At 34.9% G+C, this 26,494-nt stretch overlaps 1 protein-coding gene across 2 annotated transcripts in view; it reads right to left on the bottom strand.

Moving 5' to 3' along the window:
- LOC108722608 (RNA-binding protein 24) overlaps positions 1-20,547 on the bottom strand; it is a 31,594-nt gene extending 11,047 nt beyond the window's left edge. The window contains exons 1-4 of one of the 2 annotated variants that reach the window (XM_018447795.1): positions 20,171-20,547; positions 10,149-10,559; positions 8,774-8,900; positions 6,591-6,651 (exon numbers count right to left, since the gene is read on the bottom strand). In XM_018447795.1, coding sequence (XP_018303297.1) covers positions 6,591-6,651; positions 8,774-8,900; positions 10,149-10,427 — 467 coding nt within the window. In that variant the 5' untranslated portion in view covers positions 10,428-10,559; positions 20,171-20,547. The remainder of the gene's footprint in view (positions 1-6,590; positions 6,652-8,773; positions 8,901-10,148; positions 10,560-20,170) is intronic. The other variant, XM_018447796.1, reaches the window with a different exon arrangement.
- Between the last annotated feature and the right edge of the window lie 5,947 nt (positions 20,548-26,494).

The raw sequence follows: 26,494 nt of genomic DNA, 5'->3' as shown, positions 1-26,494 counted from the left end.
GCAGCCAATCTTTTTTTTCAGTGCACCTTTGTGACACGAAAAGAGCGCTGTGTATTGCTGAAATATCTAAAAATTTAAGATACAGACCTGAAAAAAGAAGGAGTTAAAAAAGGACCGATTTCTGTCCCTTTCAAAAAAGTGTAAATAAAAGGAATAGTATTATTTGTAGATTTTGACTTTTCCTGGACACGATAAAATTATTTAAAAAGTTCGTGGCATTTAGAGAACACTTCCAAAATTGAACACAAACATAATGTATTTATCCAAATTTCAATATTCTTGCTTAATTTTCGAGGTGTTCTCAAACACCATGAACTTTTTAATAACTTTATCGTATCCAGGAAATCAAGATTTACAAAAACCACTATTCCTCTTTTTCTAACAGAAATTGGCCTTTTTTTAATATTCTTCTTTGTTGGCTCATCAAAATAATTATATAGGAAATTCAAGCACGATGAGCAGTGTTACAAAAGTTCTGACATTCCAGCAATGTTGCAACAAGTTTCGACATTCTAGCAAACCAGCTTGAGATTGTTCTACGTAATTATTTTAAATAGTCCAACAAAATTTATTTTCAGATCTGTATCTAGCTAAATTTTTAAATACTTCAGGAAAATCATTCGTTCCATTCCCAGACGAGACGTTTTTTTAATCAAATATTTTTGGAGACGTTGAACCTACACGAACGCGACATTAATTTCGTTAGTTTCGATGTTACGATAATTGCAGAGGAATACAGTTGGCCAGAGCGAACAGCTGAACAAAGAAGACGACGCTTGGGTCACGTTTTGTAGGTTTTCGAATTAACGATACCGCCATTTCACTCTCGAGCGACATGTACATAGGACAAGGCACATCGGTCAGATCGTAATCTCTCGCTATTATCTCCTTCCGTATTCTCGCGCGATTAAGTGTGTCACGGAATGCGACGTGGTCGGTTTTACGCGTGCGGATGCATCAACGGCACGTGGTGATCCGCGACCGTCCGCGGTCGTGCATATGCGTTTCCGCATCGCGTGCGAGCGCACGTAGATTTACGTGTGTGTGTATATGCTGTCGCATATTCGTAAAGCCACCTGCGCACTGTGTACGCGCATGTGTGCACGGGTTCAAATGTATATATGCATGACGGGCCGATGCGCAGTGCACGGATTGTGCGGGCGCCGGCGCCGTGGATAATCCAATGGGATGATCTGCCAATCCTTGGAAAGCAGACCGGACCAATGGTGACTGCGAAAGGGTGGTGCCACGACGACTTAATTATTCTCGGTAACGCGTCGGTAGATCCGCCAAGAGTAACGATTCGGCATACGTACGAATTAAGAAATGAGATACACATGCTCGAAGTATGAAGATTCTTTATTCTATTTGGCGAAAAAAAAACAGGAAAACGTTTGATTTAGAATTACACGAACGACTGATAAAATAATATACGCAATAATTGTAAGGTTTGTTATTACTAATTATATTATAAACCAATCATTGACTTTTTTCAAAATGGAAAAACTGCACGTTAAATGTGCGAATTAATAGCCAACTAAATCGGGCAGATTCTTCGAAGTTAAATTACGTGTGTTCGACGAAAATATAAATATATTTTTTTTTACTGTGTTATTCATACATAGCGAAATAGAGACGATAGATAGACATCGGTAGACGAAGAAAATTTATTTCTTAATCGTGTCATTCGAAAATATAATTTATATCTATTTCGAAGTGACAGTTCTAAAATTTCGAGAGATCATCCGGAATCGCGCCGTTCTAAAATTCGAGATGCAAGTTTAAATGCGGCCTCAATGTATTTATGTAAATGCGATACAGAACGTTCGTTGCTGTCTCGTAGTGCGATGTTACGGCTTGCGTCAGAAGAGCGACGACGACAGGTGGATGGGAACCGCGGCAATGAAAATAGAAATGGACCTTTAACACTCTGCACCGTTTCATCTTTCCGAAAGAAATGAACGTAGATCTTATTCCCGCCAACGACGTGTGAGACGGAAATGAAAAACCGAAGTGGTACTCGCGACGTTAGGATCGACTGTGTTTCAAAGAACGTGAGTCAACGTTTTTACGAATGAGTCAGAAAAAGTACACTTTTTTCCTAAGACAGCATTGTATATCATAAAAATTACATGGCTAGCAACACGGTGACATGTGAAGCATTTCATTTTTTTGCTTTGATGTAGTATAGATATCGTTGAACGTATATAGGTCAAATTAGAGATAAGTGACGTAACAGTCGATAAATGCAAGTGTATTTCAAATAGCGTGTTTTTTTTTTTTCAAGAGATAATTGTTAATTAGTTTTAAACAAAGTTTTGAGCAAAGTTTGAAATTGTTCAATATTCTCGCGAAAAAGAAAAATCGGAGCAGGAAGCATTTCAACTCAGCCAAAGAGTTGAGTCACCTCTCTTAATTCAGTCTTGATTTTCGATTTATGTGTAACGAATGGGCAGCAGCGCGAGCGGAAGTGATGTGCGGGAGCATAAATAAGCGTGGATTTTTTAACACGGCTCTCGACGCTATATCGTCTTCATAAGGACGGCCTTAAATCGCGTTAGAATCCTCTCGATAGGGCCTTCGAGCGATGGTAGCTTACAGTTAAAGAGAAGCTGACATGAGGGACAGGTGGTGCTAAATAAAGACTGGACCGTCGCCAGCACGGCTGCAAGATGGCCGGTCGAGACGTTCGGCGTCGTCGCTCTTCGTCGTCGTGGTCGTCGTCGTCGGCGCTCGCTTACGACACAAATTTACCAGCGCCGTTGGACGGAACCGTCTCTGACGTCTACCACGATGTCCGGACTGGTGTTGAATTTCACGTTTCCACCTACATTTCGCTAATTTGAGGACGCGAAGCGAACCACGCATCTACGCCTATGCGTGACGCCGACAACGACGCTTTTACCAATAACGCATGTCGACGTGCTAAATGCGAATTTTCGGGCGATACAGTTCGCGAATGTTCTCCCGTGACGAAAATTTCGCCATTGTTAGCGAACCACAGAGTTGCGTTGTATTGCATTTATTGTTGCACGCAAACGTGACGTCAATAAGATTTCGTCAGTAAAGATAATTTCATAATGATAAAGAGCTATTTTTAAATCCATCTAACATTTAAAAAAATATAATGATTTTTATTTTATTCTAATATATTATACGCATTTATGCGATTTTAATTTTTTTTACGTTATAAATGCCACGCTTTTAAATGAAATAAGACTAATTGACTTTGTTTAATAATAATTCGAATCCGCTAATAATTTCGCGACTACGCGAGAGTCAATTGGTCTTTGCATGGGGCTTCACTGGATCTCACAAAAAACGAACCCCCTTCGTATGACGCTTCTATATATTCACGCTTCTTTCATGTGATTGCGACACGTTTCTTCGCGAGATGAGGAAAGTCAAGACCCCTCCCGCGATCTTTAAGAGGCGATAAAAAGGGAGTTTCAGATTACTCCGTGAAAAAAATCTTCGCGAAAAGTGACAATAAGGAATCAAATTACGAACATTTCTGCTTTCCGCATAAATATTCACTTTTTCCTGTAATCACGAAAACAACAAAAAATTGATAATTTCGGGGACTTATCGTTGCCATAGTGCCACGTCCCTATCATTGATACAAACGATAATTATCCAATAACTAACACGGAATACAAAAAAATATATTCGACGCCATATTCCATTTCGCTCATGACGTAAAGCTATAAATATATGTATATATACCGTGTTATTTGAAAGTCCAAAAACCACCCACGTACAACACCAAAAAATACAACACCAATAGCGACACCAAGTGTAGTGTAAGCCTTCACCACACACACAAGGTTATTAATATTATAGTGGTTAGCGGATCCTATATAGTTTCGATGGACATCCATATATATTTCGTGAAAGACACTTCGAACCACCTTATCGCATTCCAAGGAGGAGTATATCTATCTCGCGTCGTCTCTATCCCGAACTTTAAATTGATGTGTTAGGTTAACAAAAATAATTTCGCTGAATCGATCTTCTCGTCTATTTCGAGTATGTGTGAATTTTTCAACCATACATCGCGACATAATATTGCCTAATTTAATTTTTGTTCATTTACATCACAAGTATTAATGAAGGGACAGCGAATTGTTAAGCGGAATTTCTTTAGAAAGACTACCTCAATTGTTGTTACAATCGAGTTACAAATATTTTTTACGTTCTCCACATTTCGATGAAATTTTCGTGCGGCATTGAAGAATCCGCCGGGCCAAACGAGGTGAACCGCGATAGGATCGATCGTTGCGCGATCAAAAATTAAACGCCGTTCGTGTCTCGGTGCCGGTCGATTTCCGGCGGAGAGCCCAGAAGAAGAGAATCTCGCAGTTTTCGCAAAATCGCGGCTGCGTTTCTCTTTATTCAACCGAGTTCCAACGTCTCTTCATCCTTCGGCTCTCGACTGCACTCGGCTTCCATCTAACCATTTCTCGTTCTCGCGAAATCACGAAAAGCGTTTTAAGCGAGCGGACGAGGAACGAGAAGTCTGCATGGTCTATGTACGCCGAAAGACTAAATATTTATAAGCAATGGCTGGACGGTTCGTTGGCGGATCAGATACGCTTCTTCCTTGGCTTGCGTTAATTTAACGAAGAAACCTTCTATTTTATAATTTATACGGCTCTTTATGCCATTCACATTCATATTTCATGTCATGGTTCTTTAATTCTAAAAAGGAAATAATGCAGCCGGATTGATGAAATATGTTTAGGAATCAGTTTAGCTACAAGATTCGTTAAAGTGTTTTATAATACCTCGTTCGTTTCGACTAAAAAACAAATGACTCAACGCGAAAGGAAACATTGCGAAAATTCGTATCTAAAATTGGAAGATGCTTTACCCTCGCTTCGTTTTAGTATTCCCGCCACCATAGGTAAACCAAGAGAGTAATCATATTGTATAATAAACGGAATATAATATACACATGAGAATAAAAATTAAAAAAAACGAATTGCCAAACGACATTATTTACGAAAATAAAAGTACTAAAAAGTGAAGAAAAAGATTATATTTAAAAGATTCTATAAAAAAAGAACCGCTCGTCGATAAAAATAAACGAGTAATACGTTCTCGTTAATTTCTCTAATTGCGAATTTATTAAAAAATTTCAATAATAAAAAACAGAGAAAGTTAGATTTTATTATTTTTATTTTAACTAACCGACGTACTGTTCGATATAGATTGAACATATCGTTGTTCTCCTATTTTAAGATTTTTTTTTTCTAATGCATCAACGAGTAAAAGAGAAAAATTTATTATAGGAAACTTGCAGTTTCTCTCGAAGTTTTTAAAGACTTTAAAATGATTTCTTGAATTATTTGAGACCTCCGATATATTCTGAGAACATTTTTTAGGCTGATAATAGCGTTATCCCTTGTATTTTTTTGTTCCTGTTTACAATGAAGATAAAATTCACCCACCAGTTTAAATAACAGACTAAAACATTTCGATTTTATTTTATACGAGCGGTAATGTCAAACCGAAGAGGTATAATATCTGTACTGTGACTATTATTGCTACGATTATCATTATTAATATTATGCTTATTAAGAAAAAGAGTGTGAAGAGTGTAAAGATATAATATTAAAAAAAACTAACACCAAAAATAACAAACAATCGCAAATCTCTCAGCAACCGCAATCATTATCATCACTTCACGTCAGTTTCACTAAGAAAGAAACAAGAAAAAAAACACAGTCAAAAAAGTACGTTAGGAGAAGAAGAACAGGCCGATCCCCGGAAGATCTTCACTATGTACTTCATGGAAAGAAATTCGTAGGTACTCATACGTGTAGATTTTTGATACGTGTGCGTGTGCCGCTCTCTCTCATTCCCTTTCTCTCTCTCTCTCTCTTTCTCTCTCTCTTTCATCGATCACTAATACGTTTGCCCTTTTTTCTCTTTCTTTTTCGTGTCTTTGTCTCTCTTTCGCGTTAATATGGGGTCCTTAGAATGGCCCTTGGCCGTCTCAAGGATCTCGGAAAGAGAACTCTCTGCCCGTCTCCTTACGCGCGCGCGTCAGGATGCTGAAACGTCATATATATGGTGTCTTTAAAAAAAAAGCTCGTAAAATTACTCGACCGTTGCGATTCCGTTAAGCGAGTGCCTTCTTAGTGGCTCTTAAACGTTGCATTACCGACTATTAATTGCCGTCCCATCTCCGATATTCCCGAGAAATTCTTGCATAAAATTAAATAATTCGTGTGCTCGCTGCAAGGATGGATCACAAAAACTATTCCCATCATAAAACACAAAAAAATGCTCCGTTTTATTTTCCATTTACGAGATAGCGATTAGAAAATTTAAATAATGGCTGCGAAAATGATCAATTGTTTTACAATTTGACTTGTCTATTTGATAACTGAACGAGCGCTCGAGAAAGCGAAAAATTACGCGCGAAAACGATTTCATTGACTTGCAGCGAATAAATTTGATAGCCATCGACTATGAACGATCACGAGGATTTTTCCTGGCTTAGGCTACTTTGATTTAGCTACAGTTATACGACATATAAGTTTTTAATATCCTTCGACAAAGCACATAAATGTAGGACTCACCCATATTGTCCGGGAAGTACTGCTGGATAGCCAGCTCGGATGCCTGCAGCGAACGGGAATGCTAGAATCACAAATATAATTGGTGAATCTCAGTTATTAATAATTAATTTTAGACTTCTTTGTTAATGTGTACTTGAAATACTTAATATACTTAAATATTCTTTTGCTAAGTGTCAAAAAATCTAACAATTCCTTTTTTTGTATGATGTTTGAAACACGAAATTTTTCTTAAAATAATATGATTTTGCTATTTATTAAATGTGGAAATAGATTATAAAATGATATAATAATTATTACTATTCCAATCTTATAGATAGATATATCTCAACATTCTTTTTAAAAGATAATCAAAATTAATTAGAGAATTTATCAATTAAAAATGTATAATGATTTAAGAGCATCCTCTATTTTTTTTAGTCATTAGATTTTGAAACAAAATATGAAAAATTGTTTTCATTAATATTACATTTAAGCACAATTTATAGCATATATTCTAGAATTTTATTTCACACAAAGTTCATGGAAAGAATAGTAAAAATAATTCATATTTTTAGTTAGAAATCTGTGTCATATCTTCCAGTAACGTCATGTTTCATTCATTAGTATAATCAATATAGAGCTAATGTCCCTTTAGTCTTGCCGGATCAATATATATAGTATGAAATTATTATTATGAAAATAGCGAGCGTGATATCTTTTAAAGAAACAATCGAGCAAACGTAAATTCGCATGATTCATTATAACTAGAAATCTATGTTCTTCGCGTTGATGACTGAACAAATCGTCCGATTATAAAAACTCAAAATCGATTTACAGACATTTGTATATTTTTTTTCATTATTTTCTAACCGAAAATTTCTGTTAATAATTATTTAATAATTAATTTAAATTTATAATAAAAAAAATTTCAATCTTATTATTGTTATTTAATAATTGTAGTGTCCTATGCTATTGCGGCGCCGCCGTCAATAGAAATAAATATGTATAAAAGCAAACACATAAGTGTACGTAAAACATGCGCACGAACCTACATACTGATGGTTCAATGGCATGCTCGCTATCTGAGAGTGCATGTAATAAACTTGAAATGGCCATGCAATCGAATATATCACGATCAAAAATGTTTCGTCCTTCCTTGTTGTTAATGTAATTAACAACAATATAACTTTTCTGAAGCTGTTAGTATATTTTTAGAAATTCAATATAATTAATAAAGTTTTGTCTGCCCCCGTTTCAGAATTTTACTTATCAAAAAGTTCTGACAATTATAAAAAAATTTAAACAGAAGATGTGGAATATCTAATTTTTAAAATAATTGAAAAATTTGGAAAATATTCATCTTTAAGAAATTTTATAAACAACCATTCTCTGTTCTTGTTTTTATTAAATAATTGTCAGAATTTTTATCGAAATGTATCAAGAATATTCAGATCTTTTTGTGAAAGACCAGAATTCTTTCAGCTATATTGAAATTCTAAAAATGGAATGAAAAAAATAGAAATGTATAGAAAGTAATTTGCAGTATTGAAAGCAGAAATTGCAAATAACGTACACTGGTAGCTAAAACTTGATTTTAAAACGACTTTCTCACTCAGCGTTAAACTAGAGATAATTCTTGTATCAGAAAAAAAGAAAGCCAGACAAGACCGGCACTCGGGTTAACGCAAATTTAGACTCAGGTCTCGAAGCGCCAAGCCATGCTGGCTCAAAGCCACCAAGAGAGTTCGAGAGAGTGATTCAGAGGACACTTTACTATTTGGCTGTTCGTCATTTGTTCTTTTTGTTTCATAGCTATATAGTATAGTTTACTTGTACATAAAATTGTTGTTTGTCTCAAGATTACCTGTTAGATAAAACTTCGAGGCATGCCAAACCATTTTCATTTTAAATATAATACAATCTATATCTGCCACAATTAACGTTGAAAATAAATCGCGTTGATTAAATGTCTCCTCCGACTTATGTTATACATGATCTTATAATTACCGATGATTATTAAGTGATGCAAGAGAATTCTTATCCTACGTTTCCAAGATGTACGTGACGTATTATTACAACGAACGAAGTTCTAGATATCTGGCAATGTATCAATAGAGTAAAACTCGTGACTGTAATACGCAAATATCAAAAATACGAAATTCAATTGGCAAATGCTACCAGTCTTGTAAATAAAATATACTTACTCGTTTGCAAATTACCTCTGGGCTTAGCTCCGAGAATGGCTAAATTGACGTTTGCTTTGCGACCATCAATAATGGGGTTGGGATCTTTGCATGCCCTTTCCGCCGCCGGTCTATCTCCCATAATTACCTGTACATAGATTATATTCATTTTTCGATTAATCGAAAATAAGCCTGAATATGTATTTTCTACGTACTCTACAAATCATTATATTCAAATAGATGATATCACTAGTAAATAAGACTTATTTTCTATTCAGTAAATATCTTGAAAAGCAAAACAACTATTGTTTTTATTCTCACTTAATATACGGAACTTCAAAATCCTATTTGCCAATTTAGATGTTCATTTCTGCCAATGTAGATTAACTTTAATCTTGATTTCTTTATGTCTTTTATCTTGTTCTGTGTGTGTAGTTCTTAGAAAAAAATAAAAAGTCAAACCAAATAAAATTAATCTAAATTAGAGAAAGGGACATTCGAGAGATTGCAGGTAAAGATTAGTTAGAAATATGGGAAAGCAGCAGGTAGCGAAGTGTTATATAACATACTATTAAGTTTCTCGTAGATGAAGAGATGAACAGGAATTTCAACAAATCCTGGATCTTAGGACCTTTTATCATATATTCATTCTAATTTGATTTTAAAAAAATGGAAAAGAATACCATCTTTTTGATAGATTGAAAGCATCGTTACGGTAATAACGACATTATGTTCCAAAGCTCTAACAGAAATATATTCGCGCATCAAAAACTCTTTTCAAGAAATTATAAAAAGATTTTTTCACAACTATTTTATTAGAAAAAAATCTATTGAATTCTATGGAAAATATTTTGAATACTTAAGAAGCTTATTGTCGATAAGATATTTTTTAATAAATTTATAAAAATAAAATATTTTCTTAGTTATATATGTATATTTGATTTAATATTTTGTTACACCATTCATTTAATAGATTAGGAATTTTTTATAATTAATTAATAAATTAAATGACTATAAAAATAAAAGATGCTATATCTCAATGTTAGTTTGTCGAAGAACAATATTAAGTCCAATGAAATTTATTTCTATGTTACCAGCATATGCTCGCGCTATAAAGAAACAGATAGAATTTTACGACGTTGATGATGCAAAATAAAAGGTATTATCTAGAGCGGAAAAGCTTAGTTTATGTGTATAAAAATAGATTTAAACATTTATGATTTCGTACAAAGTTATCATAATCAACCCGCTTGAATATAATCGTATCGACTGGCTGAGTCATTTTTTGCTTTTAATTCGGAAAACTACAACAGCTGGTGTGAAATAGAAATCAAATTTATATTGAATATCACATTAAATCGAATACACGAAAATATATTAATACGTAATTACTTACGAAGCCATAGCCCCTGCTTTTGCCAGTCTGTCTGTCCGTAATAACGACCGCTTCCTCAATATCTCCGTAAACGTTGAAATGTTCCCTGAGACTCTTGTCGGTAGTGTGATAGGGCAAGCCACCGACAAACAACTTTGTCCATGTAGTGTCCTTTTGCTGTGGTGTAGTACCGGCAAGGGCCCCCAATCCTTGCACCAATTCGTCGGGCGCTGGGGCACTCACAGTACCCACAGCGCCAACTGCGCCTACACCGAGACCCGCGGCACCCGGCATCAGCATCCTCCAAATTTTGGCGAGATCACCGCCGGACGGAACAACGACTTGCTCAATCTTGACACGTTCTTTGGTACCTCGGTCAACGTTAATAACGCCACAAGCCGTGCAGCATTTAGACACGGAATACTCCCTATTCTGAAAACAGAAAAAATCCATGTTAAAAGGAAAAAAGATATAAATATGATTTTTTGATTAACGAAATCGATATTTTTAAGCATAAATTCTTTAATAAAGTTAAAATTGAATTTAGAAAAAATTTATATGGAAGGCTAATGATACAAGTAGATATGATTTATATTAAGAATTTAAAGAGAAATAGTAAAATTTTATTTGAAAAATATTTTATTTTATTTAAAAAAAATATTTTTACAATAAAATTTTGCATAATTTTAGAAATCTTAATCATGACTAATTTGCCAAAAGGATTAATCTAAAGCTCTTTATTCTGCGTTAAAAATAACTTGATGTTTATCTTTATAAGTTAAAATATTATCGCTTCATGAACCATTTATGTAGAAACTCGTTTTAAAGAGAACAAAATATTTTGACTGAAATCGATATTATGTATTTTCGTTTCTACGCTTCAAAGAGAGTACTCCAGATTTAAATACTGCATGAGAACGATTTTACTTTCTTTCATTTCTTGTATAAGATAGATATAATAGAATGTCTCATTTTATATTAGTATGTCATGTTCTCATTTTGTATAGAATGATATTTATATTTTATTATTTATGTCTTGGGGAAAAGTAATGAGAAAATTTATAATAATTTAATTGAACATATTTCATTAAAATAAAATGAACTAATTAAGGCTCAGAATTTAATAAAAAATTAAAGAAAATAAAAGCCGTGATGAGCCAAGATATAAGTACGCAAAAGCAAAAGTTTTTTTTTTATTTCATATACATCAGATGATAAGTAAATATTTCGATCACTTTTTTGGTCTTTCTTGTATTTGTTTTGTACTGAGGAAAATTAAAAAAGTGATCGAAACGTTTAGTTACCAATTGATGTATATGAAACAAGAATAAATTATTATTTTTGTGCACTTATATTTATGTTGACTCACGGCTTTTAATTTTTTTTAAATTTCATTCATTATTGAAATGTTTAATTTCCGGTATTGGATGTTTTGAACAGAATAACACATTATGTAATGCGTTAAGCCTTTTTAAAATCAGTATAAATGATATTCTCATTCATTTTAATGATGCTTGGTCTACATTGTACTCTCGGAGTAATGTGTTTGTTACGGGAGGATTAATTTGTGTGTCGCGTTACTGTCTAATTCACCCGCGTCCAATTAAGGGGGCCGCACGCGTGCAGCTTAGAAGCTCTGAAAAGATACAATTCTCACCCCTATGAGGGGTGAAAGAACCGTTGCACTTCGTCATGCAAACTCGATGCATGTATGTGTGCGAGTTTCGTGACAATTAGGTTTTAAGGATGCAACTAAGCCGCGTATTTAACATGCGTATTTAACGTGTACACTATAATGATGTACATGTTTTGATACGTACATGTCAGTATGTATATAGCAATTGTAACAATGGTAAAAGAAGCGCTATTCACTTTTCTCTTGAAAAATTTTATTTCGCAGATTTATAAAACGCTGCTCACTCACGTCGGCTTCAGTGAAAGGAGAATCATAATTGAGTGAAATGGATACGAAATTCTTGCACAGAAAAGAGATATTGTTGCTACTTAGGCGCCAAGCAGAACTTAAAAAGCAATTACCGCAACGTAGAATTACACTAATTAGCTTAGAGACTGAATATACACACACAATAATTAATAAGCGATTGATATACATATATAAAATTAATTAATTTTAAGCATTAAATTAATTTTTTCAACATACATTTTCTATAGAATTACAGCGCGCGTAATATATAAAATATATTTCTTTTGTCTAATCGAAAGATAAGAAACTTGTTTTTATAAAATCATTTATCTTACGCAATGTCATAAAAGCTTTAAGTCGCGCGAAATTTTTCTTGAAAAGATTTGCAAAAGTAAAATCGCATGCGCGTGAGTAATATGTCTAAAATAACTTTCCCTATGTAATAAATCATGTCATGATGTAGATTCAGATTCGTAAAACAATGAACAACATATAAAACTATTAAAACTTGAAATAGAATTCACGATATTGTGTGTTTAACGTCCAAAAAGTTAATATGTATTTCCAATATTTGCATTATTTAAATCCGAACGATATAAATAATCGATAACCGACGCACAGCTTGAATTAAAATGTCAGTCTTGTTTTGAGATTACATATTAAAGAGCCTTAATTAAAGGTTTTATTAATTTTGTTTATAGTAACAGAATTATCCAATATATATTTACAACAATAGTCTGACGTGAAGAATTAAGCAATCCAATAAACGAAAAAATATTTAGCGTCACATACGATTATTTAAAAATTCCATTTACAATGCAATGATACAACACAGTATCCATCTGCGCTCGCAACTTCCTGCAGTTTGAAGAATGCGAGAACCGAAGGGCTTTCGTTTACACGAAAACGAATCGTCTTCTAGCTTCGTCTGAGTGAGTGTAGTCACTTTACTTTCGTCTACCCACTCTAGCACGCTCGAATCGATGACTCCTTCGAACACAAAGGGAACAGATAAAGCCCCTTTTGCGTAGAAACTGAACCCCTGCATCGTGGAAAATCCGACGGGTCGAAAGGACGGTGGAGAGAAGCGAGAGGGCTGTACCCTGAACGATAAAGAGGGCTATACGGATGGAGAAGCAAGGGCAAGGAGGAAGGACCATGACCTCCATCTAAGGCTCTCTCTCGCACTCTTTTCTAAAGAAACCTGAAAAGAGAGCCAGTTTTGTTCCTCACGTAGAGAACGAAACGGTCGAGGGAACCAGGTAGTAGGGCATTTTTCGTGCGGCTCGTTTTTCGAGTTTCTGCAACGCGTTTCAGCGTCGATAGAAGAAGAGGGAGAAAGAGCCCTTTTTCCCCCGTCGCGTCCCTTTTCCTCTCACTCGGCGTTTTCAACACACTCGCTTCTTCTTGCCCGAACATATTGTGTGCGCCGGGCCCTACGGCGAGGGCAGAGGGGCCTTCTACGGGCCCCCGCCTGTTCTCCTTGCCCATCCCTCCTACTGCCCTTTCCTACCGGTACTTCGACAGAACGACCGTCGGTTCCCGGTCGAGATCCCCCAAAACGACGGCAGCTGCTGCAGAAAACCGGTGCAGCACGCCGTATAATCATATTGTTGTATTGCCATCGCCGCCCTCTCCTCCTTCACCATCTTTTGCTCTGCCCTAGACGTCCTAGCTGAGTTCGTTCGAAACGTTTACACGAAAAATCGCTTTTCTTAGCGTTACGATTTAACCACGACGAGAAATACTTCTGTGAAACATTTATATTCCAAATATATCACAGAGTAAAGCATGACTGTGTCGATGAAATTTAAAATCGAGGCTCGTAAATCATCACAAACTAAATCTAAAATAACATACAAAGTAATGTGTCGTATAATTTGCAAGTTAACGATCTTAAATTCTTCTTTAACTACCGCTTGTACGAAAGACGTTTCAAACAAGAATGGACTCCGTTTAAAAAATCATAAGTGACTTCAAAATCTCGGATGCGATCGTGCGTAAAATTATGTTCCCCTTGACACCATGCAATTTTCTTTTGAAACATTTTCTCAGTAAATAATTCAAAAATAATTTAAGGTTATTAAGTCAAGTGAATCTTTATGTATGATGTATCCATATTCAATTTCTATATTAGTATAAAATAATACAGATAACTATTGCAGATCACAATTTATAAAATAAATCCTTTTCTCACTGCAAACAAGGGTAATGTAAGAAAAAAATACTTATTAGTTTATAATAGTTCATATTTTGCGAGTCACACTGTGAAAATGCACGGTCGACTACTACTGACGTTAGTAAAGGTAGTTTCAACCCTTTGGGTAATAAGAGGCACAGCTTACGGAGGGTAGAAACAATAGCCGTACGCGGCCGACTGACTCGTAAGCCGGCGGAAGCGACAGAAATCCTTGACGATCGCGAGACACGAGAATTTCGACGAATTTCCAGTTATATTCACTGACCGTGTTTCGTGGAACGTTGTTCCGACGAGGTGCACTGTTCGCGCGCAATAGGATCTGTTTCCGTCGAGATGAATAAGGCCGCTATTTCATTTGTGCGTTTTTATCGTACGACAAATATTTTTCATGCCTGTTGATTTGCTACAGGATAGAGAGATCCGAGGACTTCTCTGTCCTACACATATTTGTCGTATGACAAAAACGCATAAATGAAACGGCAGCTTAAGCTCGCAGGATGTGTCTCGCTTGTGACAAAAACTTCACGGAATGTTTAAAGCGTTCGCGAAATACGTACTCGTTGAGAAACACTGGTTTTTAATAGCTCACACGTGGACTATGCGGACACCCCGTGGTGCACGAGAAGAATGTACTTCTTGGACGCGCCGCACTTTAGCGACAAGTTCCCATCGCGACGCATAACGTAGTAACGTCATCGTCTTTTGGTCGTGTCGAGCGTGCGTGGCGTGTCGTTCGGCACTGGCCAATTGCCATTCATGAAAGCACTCGCGAAAATATCTTCTCGGCCAAAGTCACAAAGAAGGCCAGTCTTTCGAAAAACACGTGCGACACATAGTTCTCGTCAGATTTCGCGAAAAGGTGTCGGATATGCGCGAGTTAATTGCAGAAGGGCAAGTGAAAAACGCGTTAATCCAAAAACAAATCTGATATCTTAAGACTCGGAAAATTGCTGGTTGACTTATGGTTAGATTTAATCTGATGATAATATATATATATATATAAATTGTATTTTTCTATCTGTGGTTAATCATCAAACTAATTTTGTAGTGAATAACTGCTAGATCCAATCTTTCATTATTTGGTTAACTTGTGATTAAGCTTAATCTGATATTTTTTATTCAATGGACTTCACCCACATCATCATAGATGGAAGCTCATTGGATAAACCATCAGGTTAAGCCTTATCACCAGTTAACCAGAAAATGAAAAATTGGACCCTAATGTTATAACTATAAAATCATTAGTTTAGTGATTAATCATGCTAGAAAAACAATTTTTAATCATTAAGTTAAATGAAATTAAGTCTTAAACTACAAGTTAATCAGATAATGAAAAACTGGGCCTAAACATTATAATGAGAATCTCCGTATTATATACATATTTTTAAATAGAGGTGTATTTAAGTACTAAATATAAAAGAAAAAGAAATTACTTCTAATGCCTTTAAACTTATAATTAACTTATATAATATAACGTAACTTTTCATTGCTTAAATTTTACAGCTATTTACGAAGAACTATATGTTTAATTATTCTACTTCACTCATATTTATATAAATTTAATCAATTTTAAAATGAATTTGTGTATCCCGTTTTCTTTTCGCAGACTTTACAAGTGTACGATCCTTATACACACGTGTAGTTGTCAAATAAATTTCGAAACAATTTCTCTCTTTCAGGTACTAATTGGCATGTGTCCGCATCTTTCTGCAAAACTTGTCGCGGCAAGTTTATACGTTTGTATGCGGCGAGCCTCACTATGCTACGCAGGCGATAACATCATTATCAAATTGTTTGCATCTCATGCAGGAACACTTGTTGAAGCACGATTGACAATAAGCGTTGTACGTCTGCTGAAAAGTTTATACGTTAACGTCGACGATTCATAGGCGGGATCCGAAGAAGCGTTATGCGCTACTTGTCCGTCGATAGCGTGAAAATTGCATGGCTTATATTTTTCTATAGCGGAGATATCGGCTAGAAAACAGTACATTGTTGATCGAGCGTTGGAATGTCGAAAAAAGAAAGAACTCTCGTTCCGTGCTATTAGAGAGATTAACAACTTTATACGGCGCTCAAAATTTGCATTATTACGTCACATCCTTCAAAGCATTCTTTATACACACAAATGTAGTAAAAAATATTATATAATCTGTTGTGATAGGGAACTTGATTTTATAAAACGTATACATATGTATAATTTACACTGAAAAAAACTTATTAAATTTTAATAAATATTTGTTTGAACAGTACTAACTAAATATTTATACTAAATGTAAATATATATTTATTTGGTTACAAGAACCATTAATTTAAGTATAATTTTTTTTATTGAGTAAATACTTATTTATTGTTAACATATCTTTCGTTAGTACTAATTATGTTGAAACACTGTGAAATAAATTATAATTCTAATTTATGTAAAATTTTATATATATATATATAAATATATTAATCTTTTTTATTATTTTATAATCAGCTTAATTCCAAACATTCATAGGTATCTTTAGAAGTTTCATTTTTATCAAAAGAGTATAAATAAAAATTGAAGTAACTATAAGTGTTACTTCGATTCTCGTTATTATTTCGGTAGAGGCAAGGCAGAAGGACATAGGCATTTTATGTGGCCAATGGATTCTGTATTCAACTTTTAGGACCTTTCATAAAATTCATAAAACTTAGCGAACTTCCGAAAGAACATCGAACATTAACATAACTCGACTTAGACCAGTCCCGTTGCCTCTCAAGATAAGACGAGTAGAAAAATCGCAGCGAACTTTCGCGAGTAAATAACTTCCATGTTCTTATGCAAACTTATGAAGTTTCTTTCACGCGCTTTCCACTGAAAAGAAAAGCAATCAGATGTGATTCTGATTGAATTGCTTCCAAGAGCATCTTCATGGTTGGCTTATTTTCAATTATCATATGTATTGAGTCATAAAATTAATTTAAAAATATACATTAATTTTTGTTGTTATTAATCTATAATTAATTTTTATATTTTTGTCATAATTTAAATCTGAAATTTAAGTGTTATTTTTTTATATATAAATATAATCTTAAAGGCTTCATTAATTGCGACATTAATTCATTTAAGTACATTGAAAAAATACTAAATTTCAATAATTGTTTTATTTGTTTTGTGTATTCACATATACAGTTTTAATAAATCATTTATTATTGTTTAATAAATATTAGTTTGAATAGTTCTAAGTAAATATTTATTAAATGAAAATATATATTTATTTGATACAAAAACTATTAACTTGATTTAACTATTATTTCTTATTGAGTAAATATTTATTTACTGTAAGTAAACGTTTACTTACAAGTATTATTCAAAGAAGTATCTATTAAAATTTAATAAATTTTTATCAGTGTACCCAAAACTTTTTTCACTAGTTGTGTACTACGAACGTTAGGCTATTCGTAACATGAGTGTCACTCTGAGCAATTTTTCAGTCAGAACCGCTATCACCTGCGTCCGTTTCCAGACGTACTGGCTCGGCAAAATTGTCGGGAACGACCGTCGGGGTTTATTAATAAACATCGGGGAACACGTGCCGGTCGCCCTTTGTCGCGACGATCGAGCCGTTGAACGGGGGTTGAGAGGGGACAGCTGAGAGAAGAAGCAGACCATTTTACGAACGTGCAAGATGGCCACGCGCCACCGCGCAGTTTCGCGGACGGATAAACAGAATTTCCTGCGCACACAAATTCGCGCGCCACGCGATCTTACATGCCACGTACAGCAAAATCGGATTCAGTCGAGACGCCGACGTTTCGTGCCGACTGATCGTATATGTAGATCACACGGGATCCAGGGAAGTGCACGCTAGTGTCGCTCGCGCGAGGCGATGCATCCAATTTTATCGGCGCATCTCAATGTCGCGATATGCAGAGGCGAGTGAGTGAGCAGTGATGACAGTGTTTCCCTCATAACTACTACTGCTTCATATCTTCCAAGGATAAAGCAGCCGTATACAATGCCTATGACCATTGTTATAACTCATCATTCATTTAAATAATTGATTATTTTGCTTGACGCTGTTCGTATTACTCTTTTCTATCATTCCGATAATTGTCTCTTAATCAATGATCTTCCGGTGTTAAATCACTAAAAAGTCATAATTTTTTATGAAATTCAAATATAAAATCTTATAAATATACTGAGAAAAATGATCTGATTGAATTAAATAGTAATTCTCTCTCTCTCTCTCTCTCTCTCTCTCATGAAAAATTAGAATTTTCTGATTAAATCTACTAGAATTCTAATTGATATAATTATCCTGATATAAATAAAAATTCTAATAGATTTTACCAGAAATATTGCATCAACCAGAATTCCAGTTATCTCAACTAGACTTCTAATAAATTCAACCAGAAAGTTTTGATTCGTCCATTTTCAGAAATTTTTTCAGTGATATTTCAATTATACAGGAAATGATAACACGAATATACACGTAAGGCTCAATTGCACCAACGTTACTTTAGGGGTGCGTTCCGAGTTACGCATGAAACGCATCATGTATTTTATTCTTTATTATTTAGTGAATAACAAGGACAAATGATGCATCGTGCGCTTCATGGGTAACTCGGAACGCACCCTAGGTTTATTCATGTCGCATGCTCCAACATACTCTAACAGGCTCCTACCATATAGTCCCTACTTACTCCAACGTGTTCGTTGGAACGAGTAGGAACTAGAATAATTATGGTAGAAGCATGTTGAAGCACATTAAAGCATGTTGGAGCATAAGACGCGAACACGTCTTTTGACTTTAACCCTTTCCGTCATAGTATAGTCACATAGACTACATCTTTTCTTCTTTGGTTTTTATTAATTTAATAACACTGACTTATTTTATGTATCATGTTTGATTTGTTATGTAGTCAAGATATTTTTGTTTAGAAAAAAATAATTTCGGTTCATATTTTTGCAAAAATAATTATTTTCCGGTTTGATACAAAAATACGTGATACAAAGCGAGGCTTAGAACTCTCTCTTTTTCTCTTTTTAAGCCAGAGAGAGAAGGAGAGACTTTTAAGCCTCGCTTAAAGTTAAAATAATGTTGGTACAATCGGACCTAATTCGAACAAAAAGAAACTTTTATTTGTATGCTTAGAAATTAGAAACTAATCTACACTCGATCTTAGCGCCGCATATCTTTACAATCATAAAGCCGCGATGTGAAAATTGCATGAAGTAATACGCCATAACGATAGCAATTAACTATCATTAATTAACATTAATGATAGCTATCAATGTTAATGAGCCGCCTAGTACCAAAATTCGTACAACGAGTACGATGATAACAGCTTTGCACAAGGTATGCATTAAATATGACACGTGCTAACGCAAAACCGATGACTTTTTTACGAGTTATCTTGTAGCCAAGTGTGCTATTTTCAAAAGGAGTAACGGCGGATCGAAAATAGATCGATCGAAGAGAAGTGGAATCTACCGAAGTTAATCGTATCTCCTGAAAGAAATTACGAAATCGATTCAAATTGGTACATCCAATACGTCGAAATATTTTTGTTTCCGTTGTAAGGGTGCTATTTCATTTGTGTTTTTGTCGTACGACAAATGTGTATAGAATAGAGAGGTCCTCGGATGTCTCTATTCCATAGCCAATCAACAGGCTTGAAAAATTTGTCGTGCGACAAAAACGCACAAATAAAATATCACTCTGACAACATAGTTTTCGGAAGTCCGTTTTTCTAGGGAATTTTCATTAACGATCAGGGGGTCGATTCTGTATCTTCAAACAAGGTGAAGTTACAAAAGTGAGCAAATTTACTAGATGTTGACCAATGAAATTATCAGTATTCTAGTAAATTCGCTCACTTTCGTAATTTTCACCTCGTTTCAAGATACAGAATCGATCCACAGTGTTAAATAATTCGCTCACTTACATGTGTATCGCACTATGTACGTCTATCTGTTGCACTACGCCGTGATAATCCCAATATGTGATGGTACACAAACAGTTATACACCAAGGTTAGGAATCCTTCCGCCTGTGTGGAATCTTCGCGATCTATATGAAGCACGATGCACTTTCGGAAAAAAACGATTATTCGACTCAATTAAAGAAATACTCGCGAAAACTGCAGGCACCTTTTTACATCAAGGATGGTTCGTACTCGGCCAGTTCACGTTATAGTCACCACGCGGTGTGAACGGTGGCTCGGTTCTTGTGACCGTGAACGCGTTCAAAACGCAACCGACGCCGATGAAAGCCCACGTGCGAGTGCTAGGTCTTTCGTTTGAGTTGCCGCGGCTACTACACGGCGCTTCAGTTCGCCAGTTTCCCACAGTTTCCTCGCCAGTTGGTCTACCAATCGAGCCTCTCGATTGGCCGACGTCTATTCCCACTCCCGTGCACGGATACGTGCGCACGCAAGCAGCCCCATACCCAGGAAACATGAGCGCTGAAATTCAAAAAGCGAGACCGATCGGTATTTTCACGCGATACTCGACGACGCTGGTTTTGAGATGCTTCTCGCAGGCATGGCAGGGTAATGACTTGTTGCCGGGTGATCGATTGTCCCGAGAAACACGTGTGCGCGACGGGGACCCGGCATAATCGCGGACAAGTCGTTGATCTTTTCTCTTTTGTTTGTACTTTTTATAGATTTTCTTCGCGCCTCCATTATAACTTTGACGATTGACATAATTGGTCTATGTTAATTTATTGGATGAGTGCAAAAATTCGTGCCCGATTTATTATTCAGAGTTCGAATAGCTGCAATTTTGTTGAAAATAAACAAAATTTAAATTTAAATTTAAAACAAATTTTAAAGCTTGAAATCTCTACTTTCGAATGGTTACTATATTTTTTTAATTTATGTGAGTTTTGTAATTTTTACGTACAAAAAACTACGAGTTAAACGGGAAATTTTTCTCTTCACTTTGTGGGTCTGTCACATGTCTAAAAAAAATTTGCAAAAATTTTTGAATTTCTAATGTAAAAGCTTAAAGTTTTCCCTATAAAATCGTTTTTAAAAAATGTGTATCTGTATGATTTTTTGTTACTGAATTTTTGCAAATTAAATAAAAAGAATATTTTGACTTTAATAACTCATAACTCCATCAAAACTATCATAATTTAAAAAAACAGATTTTTAAATTCTCTCATCAAATAGAGTAAAATTTAGATTTTATTTTATTTTTAACAAAAATACCAGATGTTTGAATTTTGAATAATAAATCGGGCACGAATTTTTGCACTCATCCAATATATTCTTTTGCATCGAACGCAAAACTTTCACTTACGATTTATTCTATTGCATAGATTACAAATTTATGAAATTTATGTTTATTTTTTTTATTGGTAGGCAAAACTGTATAAATAACACTTATAAAATCACAATTAGAATTATTATTACAAATTATTGCGTAGACTCTATATTTAAAAAAAGATAATATACGAATATTATTTTATCAATTACAACTGAATTCCATTTTTGTCATTCTAATTTCTCTTTCGAGAAAATATATTTATGGGATTAATTTTTTATAATCCATATATTAAAAATGCATCTCAACAAAGAAAGAATATTTATATAAGTAGCATTTATCGTGAAAACTGCAATTATTACAAGAGTTTTATTAGAGTAGAAGATCGAAAATACCGAAATCCTTCCTTTATTCCGCGAGAATTTCTCCTACGAAAATGCATAACAAAGCGAAGCGATTCTAAGGGATCTACGAGGCGAGGCGGTGGTCCGCGGAAGAGCATCAGCTGTTCGAATTATTATCGTTGCAGACGACGGCAGATGTTCGCTGGCCTGAAACGTTCTCCCCCGAAAGCTTTGAACTCGCTGATCCTTTTTCTTTCGGGCCGGTGAAAAACTCACGAGGAAAGTACACCTTTTCAAAATGCGCCTTGTACGAACATTACAAATGCAATACAAACAAAAAATGAATGCATATTATCTTGAATTAGAAAATGCAGAACATCCGGCATCCCGCATTGTATAACGACTTTTTTTTTAAACTATATCAAGAATCTTAATGTTAATTTTCACTTTTGTATACTAAGTATCAAATACATAAAACAATAAAATATTAACAAATTATAATACTTTTTTAATAAACTTATAAAGATTTATTATATATTTATGGTTCCGGAAAAATATAAATTTATTTTGTTAAATTAAAATAACTTTTCTACAAAAGCAATTCTCCTATGTACAGTTTCATGAATTTTACTACATTATACTCCACAGAGAGAGAAAGATTTTATGTTTCATCAGTAAAGAGCTAGTCGAGTTACGATTATGTTCTTATGAAAATCAATATGAAGAGTAATGGTGCTCCAAGGAGTTTCTTATACACGTTATGCAAACAATCACAGTCGTAGATAGTCGTAAGGAGTTTTATTACACGGTGCTTCCGGGGGCAGGCAACCAGGCAGCGATAATTCGTAGCTGCCCAGCTACGTTCCCTTTGATGCCAAGGATAGACGAGGCTCGGGAACGTCGCATTGTTCGAAACCTGCCGTTACTTACGTATGACGGAATATAGGATATCATCGTCCGTCGCGTCCGCGCTCGAAGGAGACCCCATAGGTTCATGGCACGCGCTGCCAGCTGCCCCACAGCTGTCTCTCTGTCGTCCCCCATATACGAGACCAGGGTTCTTACCCAACCGTGGTGCATTTACCACACCGAACGAACCGTTTCGCTTCTGTGTGCACGACGCACGTGCGTACGACTCGGCAATATTTTATTAGCGTGCACATTGCGACGAGTGAAGCACCCTTTCAAATCCTAAGAAACGAATCTTGAGAAGTACCTGATCTAAAAAGTTCGTCAAAATACTCTGAATAATTTCACAAAACTGCCATAAAATTACAGCTATTTTTAACGCTTTTATTAGTCACAATTATTAAACATGCGATATTTAACTATAGCTTTTCTGAATTTAATTGTATTTTTATAAATGTTATTTTATTAAGGATGATAATCATCGAAATAAGATATAACCAAATATATTCTTTAAATTTTTTGGAATAAAATCTCACTTTAAAGAATAAATATTCCTCCAGTTTTGAAAGAGAATGATAGAATGTTCAATTTTTAAGAGTGAAGTTTTACTCTTTTAGAGTGAGATTCTATTCCAAAAAAAATTTAAAGAATGATATTCAATAGAAGAGTTCTTATTCAAAAGAATCTGTTTAAGTATCTAAAATGTATGTTATTCGAATAAATAATTATTTATTTAAAAGTTCAAGCTGCTATTTCCTATGTGAAATATATATGCTGAATTGCGTATACGGTATCACTGGAAGGTGGGACCATGGGGCTCTACATTTGCGGTTTCCCATCCGGCTTGACCGGCACATTCTCGCAGGAAATAGTCCTGGAGTATCCTAGAGGATACAGGGCTATTGGGTTTCGCGTGAAAAAAAAAACGAGATCGTCGGTAGCAGAAAGTGAGTATGAGGAGAAGATACGAAGAGACGACGCGTAAGTGCTTGCACGAAAAATAAAAAGGACTGTGAAGGGAGAAAAGCGAAGTGCACACGCCAAGAACCGGAAATCCCAGGGCGTTCAACTCTGACACCCGGTATATATTTAGATTTAAAGAGACCCGATCTAGTCCGATTTCATAGATATAGGACGCAATTAATCAATAAAATTTTGGTCTTGAAAATAACACTAAATCTTAGCCTGAGAAAAATGTCTAGTTGGAAATGGACGGATCATGAAATTCTGATTATATTAATTAGAACTTCGATTATTATACTAGAATTCTAGTACGTTTAACTAGAAAATTCTGAATCGTTCATTTTTAATCACAAGTCCAATTAATCCAACCAGACATTTTTTTCAGAGTATACAATATATTCATCATTCTGTCCAAAATTACGTATTTGCTTGAAAGTAAAAGATATATTTTTGTATATTTTATAGCAGCCATAATCTAAAAACGAAAAATTACTGTGGTCTGCGTTTGTCATTGCAAAAGATTACGAACAATCGTTAAATCGCATCGTTAAATCGCATCGTTAAAATTATCACAATCGTGCTTAAACGTGATGTGCAGAAATACGTTACAAAACACAAATAAAATCGCGAAGTTTATGAGAGAACGACACGTTGAAAGGACGTCACCTGCCAAATAGATTTTTCTTAATCATTCCTATAGTAATTCGTTCGAAAACGTTTTACAGATATCGTTCTAAACGAAGCTTATTACGTGAGAGCCATGTGTTTTGAAAAACAGAATTATTTACGACACATCCGAGAGAAATGAGCATTAAATCGGCCAGCCACGTGGCGCTCGATAGCATCGTCGTTTTTAAAGAAAACTTAGCACTTCCGCGAAGGAAGCTGATCATTTCCTACATCGTGTTTATTGCACAATCGCGCACGCAATGCACGGTTCACCCACATAACCGCGCCTCGAACCCATGGAATCGGGCGAGCGACGTATCATACGACACGCACGTCACGCTGAGAGTGTAACGATCGAGGGAAATTACTGTAATCGCGGTATGTCAGAGTTTCGCGATTGACTCACCCGCCTGTAAAGCTCCCGTCTTTCACACGCACTTTGGGACAGAGGCACGCGCGACTTGTTGAAACCCTGCTCGCCGGCCCGACCCGGCTGGGTTAAAAGCGAAAGCGCAACGATGACAATAATTAAATATCCGGGTACACGCATTTACATATCGTATCCGCATACTTTCTGTACTTTTTCCGCATCTTTAGCAACCTACATTTTTTTCTGGATATGCATTATTTTATTTTGCAATTTTAACAGTATCTCTTTAATTACAATATAATAGTCCCTTTACCCTAATAGCACAGATCTCCAAGGGACTTTCCAAAGAACATTCAGAGGATATCCCTATGTCCTAAGAACGTTCGCCAGAATGTCCTTCGAATAAAGTGTGCTATTAGGGTACTTAGGATATGACAATATTTTTTATTAACGATATTTGTATCACTTTGAAAATGAAGGCAATATATCAAGATATATTTTCTTCTGTTTTTTATTTTCACTTTGTTTATCATGAATTGAACGTCGAACGTCGATGCGCGATTTAGATGAAAATCTGCCAGCTGAAAAATTACGCGCGAAAGCTGCAAAGTACCGGCGTCTTTAGAGACACAATACCAGCGGTTGGCGGCCTTCTCGAAATAGATGAGGAGCCCAGCCCTCCAAACTCGTCCGAAAATAAAACAGGTTTCTTCCTTGCGCACGACGACGTCCAATTGGTTGAGACTCCGACGAAATAGTCATTTATTTATTATCCGTTTATTTCCGATGGTAAATGTCATTGTGCTACTCACGCCGATCAACGAAACTTGAATACTATTAGCGAATTATCGGCTTGCGCAAAATCTCGAACAACTGTGTAACTTCTTGAGCAATTGTTCAAACAAGTCACATATGTAGAAACTCGTATTATCGAGAATATAAACTTCTCATAAACATTCTCTCTCTCTTTCTCTCTCTCGTGGAATATTATTTTTATACGCATCTCGAAATTGCCTTCAATAATCAGTTACGAATCAAAATTGACCCGCAGTGATGTGATTTAAAAATTTGTGGATTAATATAATTATTCGAAGGCTTTTTTCTAGCAATAATAATGCAAATAATTACTTGAAAAAAGAATGGAAAAATGTGTTATGCGCAATAATGTAATTAGACTTCTACCTATTACAGAAAATAATGTCTGATTATTCATATAACTTTCCGTAATTTTTATTCAATACAGAATGTTTATACGTAATGCATAAAACATTACTCATCCAATTTGTACATATTTTTTTTCAAGATTGTATTTCATTAACTTTAAATAATTTTTCCATACAATAATTAAATGCTTAGATAAGAATTGTATACTAATCATAATCGTTGATAACATCATATAATAAATAGATTCTAGAGTTGTTTACAAGAAATATATTTTTTAAAAAACAAATGCGTCATAGAAAATCTACTAATTGTAAGGTAATAATTACATTTAAATTGGTAAGGATCATAAGTTAAAATACAACTAGATAAAACTGACAAGCAATATATTATTTCAATAATTGACAGTACAATATATATTTCTGTTTTTTTTGTTAATTAATGCCACAAGTATTTCGTGAATAATTACCTTTTCCTAAATTGTATAAGATGGATATTATAAAGTATAATATAAAAAGAAAACTTTCTAACAGAAAGAGAGAGTTTAATTTATATTGATAATGTTTTATAATTAATTTTTTA

Source organism: Mycetomoellerius zeteki, unplaced genomic scaffold (assembly GCF_001594055.1).
Source record: "Mycetomoellerius zeteki isolate Tzet28-1 unplaced genomic scaffold, Tzet1.0 scaffold211, whole genome shotgun sequence".
Lineage (NCBI taxonomy): Eukaryota > Metazoa > Arthropoda > Insecta > Hymenoptera > Formicidae > Mycetomoellerius > Mycetomoellerius zeteki.
The sequence above is the reverse complement of the archived record's forward strand: the minus strand, read 5'-3'. Positions and strand labels throughout refer to the sequence as shown.